The sequence below is a fragment of the Vitis vinifera genome, chromosome 2, assembly GCF_030704535.1.
Source record: "Vitis vinifera cultivar Pinot Noir 40024 chromosome 2, ASM3070453v1".
Lineage (NCBI taxonomy): Eukaryota > Viridiplantae > Streptophyta > Magnoliopsida > Vitales > Vitaceae > Vitis > Vitis vinifera.
In genome coordinates, this window is record NC_081806.1 from 1615673 (window position 1) to 1628450 (window position 12778).

Consider the following 12778-nt stretch of genomic DNA (forward strand, 5'->3'; position numbering starts at 1 on the left):
ATGATGATTTAGATTTCTCTTTTCCAAACGGTATGTGGATTTCTCTCTCATTTTTATTCTTAGGCTCATTCATATTCCATGTGACAAATCCACCTTAAAAGGTGAAAAGGTTAAAGAATTCACTTCAATCATTGTGAAAAAAAATTATAATTAATATCTACAAGGCCCCCTAAAGAGTTGGGATTTGGACCTCAATCTTGTGTAGATTCACTATCCTACCACATGCATTTTCAATATCAATTTTGTGTGGATGCACTTTTACTTGTACGTATTTGTTATAGGATGCCCTAATACCATATAATATCTACTTTTTATCTTAAAAAATTTTATATCAAACTCATCTTTTAAAAGACGAATTGATTTTTTGTATTTAACTTATGTTTTAAAAAGATGAGTTTACTTTTATATTAAATTCATCTTTTTAAAAGACAAGTTCAATTTCAAATCTAAAAATATGATAATTTTAAAATTAATTTTTTGTGGTATAGTTTAAATATATATATACATTTTTCTAGAAAAAAAAACCCCATGTAACAATGTATCATTTTCACGAGAGATAATCATGGAGAGCTCCTATCCTCCGCTCCAATAATGAGATGGATTTTTGTCAATCTTTTATATTATGATGATTTTCCCTAGTCTTAGAGCACTCTCTTTGTGTATTTCCAATTTTTGTATTAATCAATCAAATTTTGACTAAGCATGCAAAGATGTGACTACTTATAAGAAGGTAGAAAACACTGACTAATTAAAAAGGTGTTTGTTTTCTTAATTTTTTGTTGAAAGTAATTTATTTTTAAATTTTAAATTTTTTTTTTTTTTAGAATAGGAAAATTCAAAATATTTAGTTTTTTCTAATTAAAAATAATAATATATTGATTTTTATTTATTTTTTAATACTTAATATAAATAAAATATTATAAAAATAAATAACCTAATATTTAATATTATTAAGAATTAAGATTTTATTTAGAATCGGTTGGAGTATTTTTTGAGTATTTTTTGAGTAAAAAAACAAACACTAGTATTTTGAGTATTTTTTGTATTGGTCAGTCAAATCAATGAAATGATCTGGGTGTTGGAGTAAGAAAGAAAAAAACAAAAGATTTTGTCATATTCTGTATTTTTATTTAGATAAGATTGAGTAAAGGGAACATCAATAATGCTATTAGTTTATCTCTCCTCATGGATTTGGCTGAAGAACACAAGAATCCGTTGCCCATTTCCTCTATATAAGAGACGAAATCAGCACAGCATCATCAACCATCCATCTCCATAACCACCAAAACAATGGCAGGCAGCCAACGCCCTCCTCTTCACACCCAGCTGCTTATGCCCCGGGCCGGCATAAACCGAGCATTCGCACTTCTCTACTCTTGCGCCATCTTAGCTCTACTCTATCACCATTTCATTGATCTACTCCAGTCCACCTCCATGGTCCCCATCTTCCTTCTTCTGGCTGATTCAATCCTAGCTTTTATGTGGGTGACCGCACAGGCTTTTCGCATGTATCCAACCCATCGTCAGGTTTTCATCGAACACCTTGAGCATTACGTCAAGGAGAGTGATTATCCGGGGCTGGATGTGTTTATATGCACTGCTGATCCATACAAGGAGCCACCTATGGGTGTGGTGAACACAGCTCTTTCTGTGATGGCATATGATTATCCGATAGAGAAGTTGTCGGTGTATGTATCGGATGATGGAGGTTCCAAGTTCACCCTCTTTGCTTTCATGGAGGCTGCTAGGTTTGCCGCCCACTGGCTGCCTTATTGCAGGAAGAACAAGGTTGTGGAGAGGTGTCCAAAGGCACATTTTGGATCCTCCAACCCCTCCAGGTTCCCAGAGACCGATCAGATTAAGGTAAATTTCTTCCACAACTATGTCATGGGCTGACAAGCATAGGTAAACAGAAAATGGGACCATATGAAATTTTTAGCATTTCACGTTTGACCTACCATTCAAAACTAAAATTAATTAACTACCACCTTACAAAAATTAATAAAAATATACATATAGTAATATTTGTGGAGAAAAGAACCGATTGAAAAGCTAACCAAAATGATTTGTCAATTATGTATGCAGACGATGTATGAGAGCATGAGAGTGAGGGTGGAGAATGTGATAAAGAGAGGGAGCATCAGCCATGATTATATCACCAAGCAAGGAGAAAGTGAAGCTCTCAGCAGATGGACAGATGGATTCACTCCTCAGAACCATCCTCCAGTAGTTCAGGTCCATCTTCATGGAACTTCTCATCGGTCACGTGTAGTTGTTAGAGAGTGTCCCCTCCCATTTACATCACGCCAATTTATAAATGGGCCCAAGCCGTAAAGGATTTTTCAAAACCCGCTCTCTTGTCTTTCAAAGAGATCATTTCAATTTAAATATGTAAATTATATTGTTAAAAAATAAATAAAATATAACTTCAAAATTTATTTGAAATTGTCTCTTCAGACAACAATTTTCAATTTGATTCCTTAAAAATACCATAAATTTGAAAATGATTTCAAAATTTTCATATTTTAATCAATATTCTTTTAAATATCTTTAATGAAAATTAATCCCCTATATTTAGTAGAATCTACATTGATCTCTATACATTTTCAGCAGCAAATGTAACGAAATGCATTCCTACAAGCCCTGAAAACAGGTACTATTAGAATATGGCAAAGACAACGATGCCACTGGCCATGGGATGCCAAACCTTGTGTACATCTCCAGAGAGAAAAACACAGATTCTCCCCACAATTTCAAGGCTGGTGCCCTTAACGTCCTGGTAAGATTTAGAGCTCATGTTTCAATACAAATCCACATCAATTTTTGTCACCCCCACTGTCTATTTTTTTCCCTTTAATCAACCTGAATCGCCTATCATCATGCTTATGCCAATTTTGTTTAAATTTTGAAGCTCCGAGTATCAGCCATCATGACAAATGCACCAGTGATCCTAACCCTGGATAGCGACATGTACTCCAACGATCCACAAACGCCTCTGCGGGCGCTGTGCTACCTTTTAGATCCTTCCATGGATCCAAAACTAGGGTACATTCAGTTTCCTCAGGTTTTCCATGGGATCAACAAGAATGATATCTATGGTGGTGAAATGAGGCATTCGTTTGAAGTTCATATGCCTGGAATGGATGGGCTAGCCGGCCCCTTTCATGCAGGTTCTGGAGGTTTTTTCCGGCGAAGAGTCTTCTATGGTTGCCCATCTGAAACCCCAGAAATGAACCAGGGTCGGCAGGTTAGCCATTCAATCAAGTCCAGAGAGGTTTTGGCAATGGCACACCATGTCGCAGGCTGCAAGTATGAGAACCAAACCAAATGGGGCAGAAAGGTAGGCTTAGTTACTTGTACTAATTTGCATTTTCGTGAGGAAAACAAACAAAACCCTTGTAGGAACACCAGTTTTTGAGCACAAATTTGGATTCATTTTTTGTTTTCTACAATTTGCAGATGGGCTTTAGGTATGGCACTTTGGTTGAGGACTTGTACACAAGCTGTCTGATGCAATGTGAAGGATGGAAGTCCATTTATTGTAATCCTAAAAGGCCTGCATTTCTAGGGGAGTCACCCATCAACCTCCATGATTTTCTGAATCAAACCATGAGATGGTCAGTTGGCCTTCTTGAAGTTGCCTTCTCCAGATATAGCCCAATCACCTTTGGAGTCCGATCAATAAGCCTCCTTTCAGGGCTATGTTTTGCTCATTATACCTTCTGGGCCATTTGGGGGATTCCGTTCACCATCTATGCCTTTCTCCCCCAGCTAGCTCTGCTCAATTCTGCCTCAATATTCCCAAAGGTATGCCCATCTATGCATCCATTAGCATTATAATATTGAGTCGATTTCAACTAAGAAAACTCAACATGGTTTTACAGATATCAGATCCTTGGTTTTTGTTATATGTGGTTCTTTTCCTTGGAGCCTATGGACAAGACTATCTTGAGTTTCTATTATCCGGCAGGCCGACACAGAGGTGGTGGAACCACCAGAGGGCGTGGATTATGAGGGGACTATCGAGTTTCACGTTCGGGTTGGTTGAGTACTTGCTGAAGTATGTTGGCATTTCCACATTTGGGTTTAATGTGACGAGCAAGGTGGTTGAAGAAGAACAAAGCAAGCGATACCAGAAGGGGATCTTCGAGTTTGGAGTCCCATCCCCGATTTTCTTGCCGCTAACCACAGCAGCTATAATCAACTTGGTCGCATTCCTATCCGGCTTCGCAAAAGCCTGCAGGCAAAGAAGCCTAGAAGATGTGTTTCTTCAAATGTTCTTGGCTGGTTTTGCAGTGGTGAACTGCTGGCCAGTATATGAAGCCATGGCCTGGAGGAGAGACCAAGGGAAATTGCCTCTGAAAATCACTGTGATTTCTGTAGTTCTAGCATGGGCTCTCTACTCAGCATCCTCTATGGCATTTTGACTTGTCTCTATAGAATTGTTTTCGAGTTCTAGTCTGTACTGTTTACGTTACCTTGTACTCCCTGATGATATTAATAAACTAGCAATCAATCTCTAAACTACTCCACTCAACTTCCCTCAGATTTCTGAGTGTGTTTCAATGTGAAGAACAATTGATTCTTGGTCCCGATAACCCATTTCACTGTCCATGCAAGTGGGCAACTCAGACGATCTGCCAGGCTCTCTTAAACTCGAGCTAGAAGATCCGTCTGTTGGTACCATCTGCTGTCCACTGGAAGAATCAGAGATATCCAACCTAACACCAATGTTTTCTTCTTGTTGCTGTGAAGAGACATTTTGTCTGTGCTGGTTGGAGTTCTGGTTATCGGGATGCTCGGATCTAACAGGGGACACTGGATTGCCTGCTTTGGTATTGGGGAAGACAGAGCAGCGACAGAGTGGACAAGTAGAGTTTGTACGAAGCCAGTGGTATATGCAGTCGGCATGAAACACATGTTTGCACGACGGAACCTGGTGTAACTCCTCTTTGATTTCAAATTCTCCCAGGCAAACACAACATCTGTGAAATTTTCAGAAGTTCCATTAATTAGATTCAGTTCAAGTCATGCTGCAATAGGCAAACTTGATAAAAAAAATTTCTAATGGAATAATATGTGAAGTGATAAACAATCATCTGGCTATCTAAAAGTGGAGCCAAATAATTATCGGATCATCACAATCTTTTGCTGGGAAACTGGTATAAGCACAATGATTTCTACCTCTGTTAAGTTCTAATTATCTTTCATAGGAGGGCACCGATGGTTGATTGAGTATTAATAAACACATTTCTTCTTCTAGTGATTATAATGTTTGGTTCAACTTCATCATCAACAAAACCAATAATTAAGGGATTTCACACTGAGGTTGTATATTGATGCTTGTCCTACTTTTAACATTGGGAGGTCAATATTTAAAAGGGGATTTAAACCTTTCTTTTCTTTTTTCTGGGCAAAATCTAAAGATGTCATTCATGTCATACTTCTTGTTTCTAATGGTCATGGTTTGGACCAGTGCTCTTCAGAAAATAGTGGATGTCATTGGAGATTCGAACTCAAATTCAGGGGAAAAAAAAAATGGAACTTGTACCTGGCTCTGGGCAAAGTGTGGTATAGAGTGCAGGCCAGGATCCAAGAACAACTTTGCATGCCTTCTTGGGTTTTTAAGGAAGAAATATGTCCACAAAAAATGTTGAAAAGGTGTGTATACTTAGAGTAACCGTTGTTATTGGCAACCTCAGAGTTCACTTTTTGGCGTGCTTACCAAGTTGTGGGCGGAATACTAGCACTACAGCTTTGCAAAAATCCCGTAATGAGAATGTGAAATACGAAAACTTACAGTGAGTCCCTTGCCTTCAATTCGTCATCAAACAAGATTGTTGGAAGCTTGCCTTTGAGCTCTCCCTTCAAACCGATCTCACATGACTACAGAAACATCAGAATATAAAGATTGATATTCCACAAATTCATATCAAATTACAAAAAAAAAGCTGCACAAACATGAGAGCGAGAGAAGGAGATAGAGGACTTACTGGGGAGAGAAATGAAGCTGCTTGATTCATACTGCTTGGAAGTATTGGTGCAGTAGATGAGGAAGTGGAAGCCCTCCTCTTGAGGTAGAACAAGTAAAACAGCAGAAACAGAATAATGGAGAAGAGAATTGGGATTGAAAATATGAAGGCCTGGTAAAGCTTAAGTTGAAGTGCTTCAGGATAGAGATGAGTAGGAGTCGGAGTTTGAGGAAGACCCATCTGTATCTAAGCTTCTAAAAAACCAGAGAGATTAATGCTTGATGAGATTTGCAGAGATGAGAGAAGTACAAAGGCCTATTTGGGAGTATTTATGGAGAGAGAGTTATGATGGGGTTTATCACTGGGATTGAAAGAGAGATGGTGCAGAAGGATATTTTTGTGATACAGTGAAAGGCCTATTAATAGTGTTGCTTTGGTTATAAAATAGAGGGAGAAAGATCTTGTGTATGAGGATTTGTATTGGATTTGGAAAAGGACACTAAACAATACAACTTTGTTCTATAAAATAGAAGCCATCAAATAGCTTTTGAGAACACGAATACATGGTCATATATATTCTCTCTTTTTTCCATGATGGGACAAACACATGCCTCTCCACTGAAAATATGGGCCCCATATCCAGCACTCAAGCCCATTTGTTCTCATCCTCATCGCACGGACCCAGCCCAAACATGATTACATTTTTTTCCCTTGCTAAGGATACAGAATTTTCCAGGTTGATGAAAAGAAAGTTGACTGGTTCAGTGACTGGTGGGTAAAAGGGAAATGGTAACTAACCACATTAAGTTTTGTCTAACCAAAGGCTTTCCCATTGCCTGAAAAGCATGTTAAAGCACTCTACAAAGTGAACACTAAAGTAGAAGAGATTAAAGATTTGGAACCTCCTTTAACATAAGTGGGGCAGAACATTTTTTCACAGACAAAGATGCATGAAAACTCGGCTAAACCTAAAATTCTTTTCATATCTCAAATACTAACCTCTGCTATGTATAAAGATGCCCAGAGAATGCTCCACGAAAAATGACAGTTGCGGCAAAGAAATCAAAAGACCTATTAGAAGTAGGCAAACTTAAAGGATAAGTAAAGCTTGCTTAAGGGAAGTTCGAGATAAGATCATTTGATCTGATCCTTGGTTGTCATGTCAATGGCCTAACAACCTTTAACCAACACAAAACATGGGAGCAGCAAGGTGGGTTGAACTCATTGTCAATAACTAAATAATACTTTTCCATTTCATTAATGTCTTTGTCCATTTCTGAGCACTTGAGCCCACTAATATCATTAGGCACATGGAAACACGGCATATTGGGTGTTCTAGACATCAAACCTAACCTCACAAATATTGCTTCTGATATGCCTAACCACCTAGAAACTTTTATCATGGGAGAAAGCAAATCATTAGGGGGTGATTTTCACAACAAAGCTGACTTTATTTTCACCTTAAAAGAGAAGAGGAAAAGAAGTTGGCAAAAAATAGTTAAGCTCTACACATGGAAATGGTTATTGGGGCCAAACGTTTCCTCTACATATTAATGAAATCAAAGAACCTATTCTTGTCGGAGAAAAGGGCTTGGATTCTCTCATGCATTATACTAAAGTGACATTTGTGCTTTGAACTTTTCATCATTACATAAACACCGCCCAATCGATAACTAAAATATCACTAAAGCATGGCTATCTAGTACTTGCTAATATGATGAAAGTTTCTTCTTGCAAAGGCAAAGCAACGGACAAACAAGTTTGCCCATTGATTTTTCAGAATCTATTGAGAAGTTTCAAGTTAGCAAGGTAGGCGTTCAGACCAACCAAGAACTCAGGTGAGTCTATCGCTGCAGCTAAATGTTTTCCAGATTAAATATCACAAAAAACTTCCAAAAGGTGACTAGTTTCAACATGGGGTGGTTTCAATTTTCTGAAATTTGAGGCATGGACTGCTGAGTTCTTCGCATTGGGTGACTGCAGACAACCAAGTTTGATTGGGCTTCTCCAGCTACATTATTGTGATGTGGTGGAAGGCATCAATTACAATATAGAGTGCTTTACATAAAAAGGACTTTTTAATTTGACCTTTTGATGTATCAGGACAAAGCAAAATATTGCCTTCCATGATTTGAGACCCACACTCACTATCTGCACTATTTTTATTTATCTCTTACATCTTTTTCAAGGATGCAGTCTTCATGTGGCATTTCCTTTACTAAGATTGCAGAGATCTTACTGTTGGTGGTGGATCATGAAATAAGATCTCAAACGACACCACTAAATCCGATTTGCCTAGATATGAGACTCATCTGTTCTATCTTATGTATTTTGTTTTCAACACACAAAAAGTGCTTCTACTTTTGTTCTAAGAATCCCAGAAATGGGCAGCTGTAAAATTATAACAAATGAAAAAGAATTCAATTCCAGGTACTGATAGGTGATGACTGAGTCACTGAGATCGAATCTACACTTTCATTTTCTACTAACTAGATCCTATCTAAACTGGCTTTAGTGTTAAAGTCACATAAGTATCATTAGCGGAGACACACTCAACATTTTTGTGATTAAAACAATAGTTAAATATTAGCAGATATTATTGGTGCTCTTTAAGGAGGACAAATACCTGAACCATTGTCTTTAATTTTTTTACTCTTTTTCATACTGGTATGCTGATTAGATGAACAACTTGTTTCGGGGGATTTAATGTTATAGGCCGGATGTTGGAAGGAAGATCTTCTGTCACAATGGGCATTGGCATGCCTATCCTAGTCCAGACTACCAAGAGATCAGATGCAACTGATACGGACCCATTTTCTATGGAGAAATATACAGAGAGACCTGTAGGGCTGGGACAAAGGAGATATGGGAGGATGAGTTTAAAAGAGGCTTGATCTGTGACTGGTTGTAGGACAATTATGCATAGATTATTAGATTCGATGTTCAAAAGTTGGATTCTTGGGCTCCATCTGACTCAGTCTCTAAAAGCCAGAGATCTACCTTTATATCTACACGATTTAGTGAACCAAACTACCAATTCAGCCCATTAGCACACCCTAAAGAACACGTGTTTCCATATCATTTCTAAGCCGGCCAAGGGGCCAAGGGGACAAGGACCAGATGATTATGACAAAGAGAAACACTTCAGTGTTAAGGATCTAGATATCATCACAAACTAGCACTCAGATTCCTCAAATGAATCGTATGTGCACACCCATGTCCTACGCCTTAGTTTGATTTCCTGCTTGGAAATGTACTTCCACAAGGCTAGGACTAAAGAGGCTGCTCTGTAATTTCCCTTACCCAATTGCAGAATCAATCCTGCAAATCTGCAACTTCTGACAACAACATATCTTTCATTGCCACTAAATTGAGTATGTTACAAAAAAATTGATTAATCAACAAAAAGTTGGGGAAGAGAAAAGATCCACAACACAAGAGCTCAAAAAGTACATGTAACTTTCCTTTCCCATTCATCTTCCTCTTGGAGCTACACAAATGAGTCAAACCAAACTAATATTTTCGTTTCCTTATTTTGAAACTGGATGATCGGATGACATCATCATCTGCTGTCAGTGTTGCTTCAAGAACTTCCATGGACTCAGGTTTGGTAAAATAGGTGAAAAGGAGGTAAATACCATCCAAGTAAGTGTTGCTTTCTCCTGCCTTGTTTTTCTTCTTGATGCTGTAGGCTAGAGGAATGACCCCTCTGTTGAATACCTCCACATACATGCCACCCCCAGCAACAAGCAACTGCAATTTGAGCACCCATTAACAAGGCTCTCCAAATAAAATTACAAGAGGATAGTGCTTTAAAGAATCATACTCTTATCATAATTTTTCACACCAGATAGCAGAAGCGTAATTCCTGAATGAATTATACATTAACTTTCCTGACTTAGCTCCATCAACATGACCAAGAAAGAAAGAAAAGAAGAATGAAAGAACATAATTATGTCAAAAAAAAAAAAATTCATCCTTCAATTCCCAGTGGACTGTTCCTTTGTTGATAAAAACCTAGCCATTATTGAAGTAGAAAGGTTCTATCCAGAAACACCGTGGTCCGAAAAAATTTCAACTACTTCATACGTAATAACTAACAAAAAGTTCCACCAATACGTTTTTGAATCCTCGCCCCTAAATACCAGAAGCATACATTTACAATTCCTCTCTTCATGCTATAGTGTGGGATGATTTGGTCACTAGAGGATACAGGGATAGGTTGTAACTAACCAGAGAACACAACTATGTGAAACAATTCGTGCATGAGTAGGGTTGAAATATTTGGAAAACTTAAGGCACTTATGGAAAAGAAATCATTTCTATACCTCGCACCTTAATTGCACGATCTCACAGATATGGCTTATTTCATGTTTTCAATCTCTTATAGGTAACTTTTTGTCCCCACAGGTACTTTTCTTTTCTTTTCTTTTCTTTTTTTTTTTGATAAGTAAACGCAATTGTATTAAGAAAGCCAAAAAATATACACCTAAAAAGTATACACGATGTACACAAGGCTAAAAGGCTAAAAAAGAGAAGGAAAACGAAAACCACCAACTTACTTACACCCCAACGAATCAATGAAATCAAGTAAAGACCACGAGCTAGAGTCAACATTAACCCTGACCCAACCCAAAAAGCATGTACAAAAAGGACCATAAAATAGCTTGGTCCGTTAGTTCGGTGTCTTCAAAGGCTTTTCTATTTCTCTCCCTCCATAGGGACCAAAATAAACACAATGGGACTGCATTCCATGTTTTTTTTCCTTTTCTCCCCAACAAAAGAGTCATGCCAACTAACTAAGGAATCCTTGATGGGAAAGGACATAACCCACTGAACATCAAAAAGAGCAAAGATAAGCTGTCAAATCATGGTTGCCTTGGGACAATGAAGAAGTAAATGATTTGCCGATTCCTCTTCAGTTTTGCATATAAAGCACCTACTTGGTAAAAATCATCCCCTCCTTTTCAGTTAATCCATAATTAAAATTCTCCCCCAAAAAGCTTACGAAGCAAAAATGCTCACCTTCTTCGATACCCAATGGTTCCAAACAATACTTGAAGGGAACTCTCTAACATTGCAAGGAGCTAGGGAGGAGTAAAAGGACTTAACAGTGAAGAGGTTTTTCTTTGAAGTCCACCAATTCATGACATCCTCATCATCCCTTCTAAGCACTTGTCCGTTTAATCTTCTAAACAAAGCTTCCACATCTCTCATTTTCCGATCATTGTTGTGTCTTGTGAAATTTGTCCCCACAAGTACTTAAACTTAGAACCTCCCACGAACCCTCCCACCTTTACCACTTGAGCCAAGCCTCAAGCGCTAGCTTATTTTGTAATTATATCTCAAACAAGATCAAACTTCATCCCTTTAATTAGAAGTTCTCATTTCACAATTACATCTCGAGCAAGATCCAACTTCATCCTAGTGTTTAGAAGTTATGATCAATGGCCATGGTGCATGGTAACAACCAATTAGACATGACAATTGACAACTCCCTAAATCTAGTCCCGAGACCGCGCTAAACATGTCTGCATATGCTGAATTTCATTATACGAGTTTCTAAGTTGAAGAACCACAGAGAGTATGTAATGAACAAAATACCAACCCCAGAACAGATTCGATGACAAAAAGGCATAATTCACTTGTGTTTTTTTCACAGTTACAGAGTAAACAAACATGAAATCCTTCCTAAACCCCTAAATCGGTATCAAACGCAGCAGTGATGTTGACAACTATTATGCACTCCCATTATCAATATAGGGAAAGATTGTGCACGTCATTATTCAGAAGGGGTTCAAACAGATAAACATATAGATTTTTTATGGAATGACAAAAAATTTCTTTCTTCAGTTCTTCTGCACAATGCAAAAACTAAAACTTTGAAAGAAATCGAAACCTATTGAAATCGGAAATCTTCTATTCTCCCAGTTAATCAAATTAATTAGACTCATTTCCGCACCCTTATCCAAGCTCTTATAGACTTCAACCCAATTTGATATTCCTCTGGTTCTTTTCTGTTTGGCCACTGAGAAAATGCAGTGATTAAAGAAATCCAAGTTCATCAATTTGACACCTATGTGGCTCATTTAACTTCACCTTTTTACTATCTTCCAAAACAAAAATTCAAAACCCCAATTTTCTTTTCTCGCCCGAGTTTTCTCAGCAACTAAGCAAAGGCCCGATTTTCTTACCTCCTCGTACTTCTGCGTAAGCGCGAGTCTCTCGTCCTCCGACATGTCGGGCCTGAGAACCGCCATGGTCTCGTATTGGCGGAGCCCGGGGGGACACTGGGGCTCATCCTTGTCCTCCACCGCCGCAATGCCCGGTCCGGGAGGGGAATTCGGGTCGTCGTCGGACCCGAATCCGCCCTCGAAGAAGGAGCCGGAGAAATCTAGGGTTAGGGCTCTAATGGAGAGGCCTGGGGCTCTCCTGGGATGGTAAATGAACCTCTGTTTTCCCGAGAAAACTGTGAAACTGGTGATTGGTGGAGAAGATTGAGCGGAAGAGAAGCGAGAAAGGAGTGAAGAAGACGGGAGCGAAGGAGACGCCATTGCTGTTCTCAGTGAGCTCTGGTTCAGTGAAAAAAAGATATAGATAAGGCCGCGTGCTCTGCGCCCCCGGCGCAGGTTAGAAGTTGATCCCTTTGAAACTTGTGCGATGGGCCGGGTTCGGCCCAACCAATCTACATTCCAATCATAAATCTTCAACCATTCATGATTTGGACTTTAATCATAATTAAATTTTATGTAATTTAATATTTATTATAAGATTGATTACATGCCTTGTGATACAATTCTTTCTCA

At 38.4% G+C, this 12778-nt stretch overlaps 3 protein-coding genes across 3 annotated transcripts; 1 reads left to right on the forward strand and 2 right to left on the reverse strand.

Moving 5' to 3' along the window:
• Window positions 1-1173: 1173 nt before the first annotated feature.
• LOC100261528 (cellulose synthase-like protein G3) lies at window positions 1174-4524 on the forward strand. The gene is made up of 6 exons (XM_002264153.5): window positions 1174-1863; window positions 2086-2235; window positions 2654-2779; window positions 2912-3340; window positions 3460-3807; window positions 3885-4524. The coding sequence occupies exons 1-6, from the start codon at window positions 1291-1293 to the stop codon at window positions 4425-4427; spliced, it is 2169 nt and encodes a 722-aa protein (XP_002264189.1). The 5' UTR covers window positions 1174-1290; the 3' UTR covers window positions 4428-4524.
• Window positions 3397-7030, reverse strand: LOC100266728 (probable E3 ubiquitin-protein ligase RHA4A). The gene is made up of 3 exons (XM_002264113.4): window positions 5994-7030; window positions 5801-5886; window positions 3397-4985 (listed from the first exon to the last, which is right to left on the reverse strand). The coding sequence occupies exons 1-3, from the start codon at window positions 6210-6212 to the stop codon at window positions 4544-4546; spliced, it is 747 nt and encodes a 248-aa protein (XP_002264149.1). The 5' UTR covers window positions 6213-7030; the 3' UTR covers window positions 3397-4543.
• Window positions 7031-9308: 2278 nt separating this feature from the next.
• Window positions 9309-12592, reverse strand: LOC100244408 (small ribosomal subunit protein bS6c). Its single transcript, XM_002264304.4, has 2 exons — window positions 12167-12592; window positions 9309-9725 (listed from the first exon to the last, which is right to left on the reverse strand). The coding sequence occupies exons 1-2, from the start codon at window positions 12524-12526 to the stop codon at window positions 9486-9488; spliced, it is 600 nt and encodes a 199-aa protein (XP_002264340.1). The 5' UTR covers window positions 12527-12592; the 3' UTR covers window positions 9309-9485.
• Between the last annotated feature and the right edge of the window lie 186 nt (window positions 12593-12778).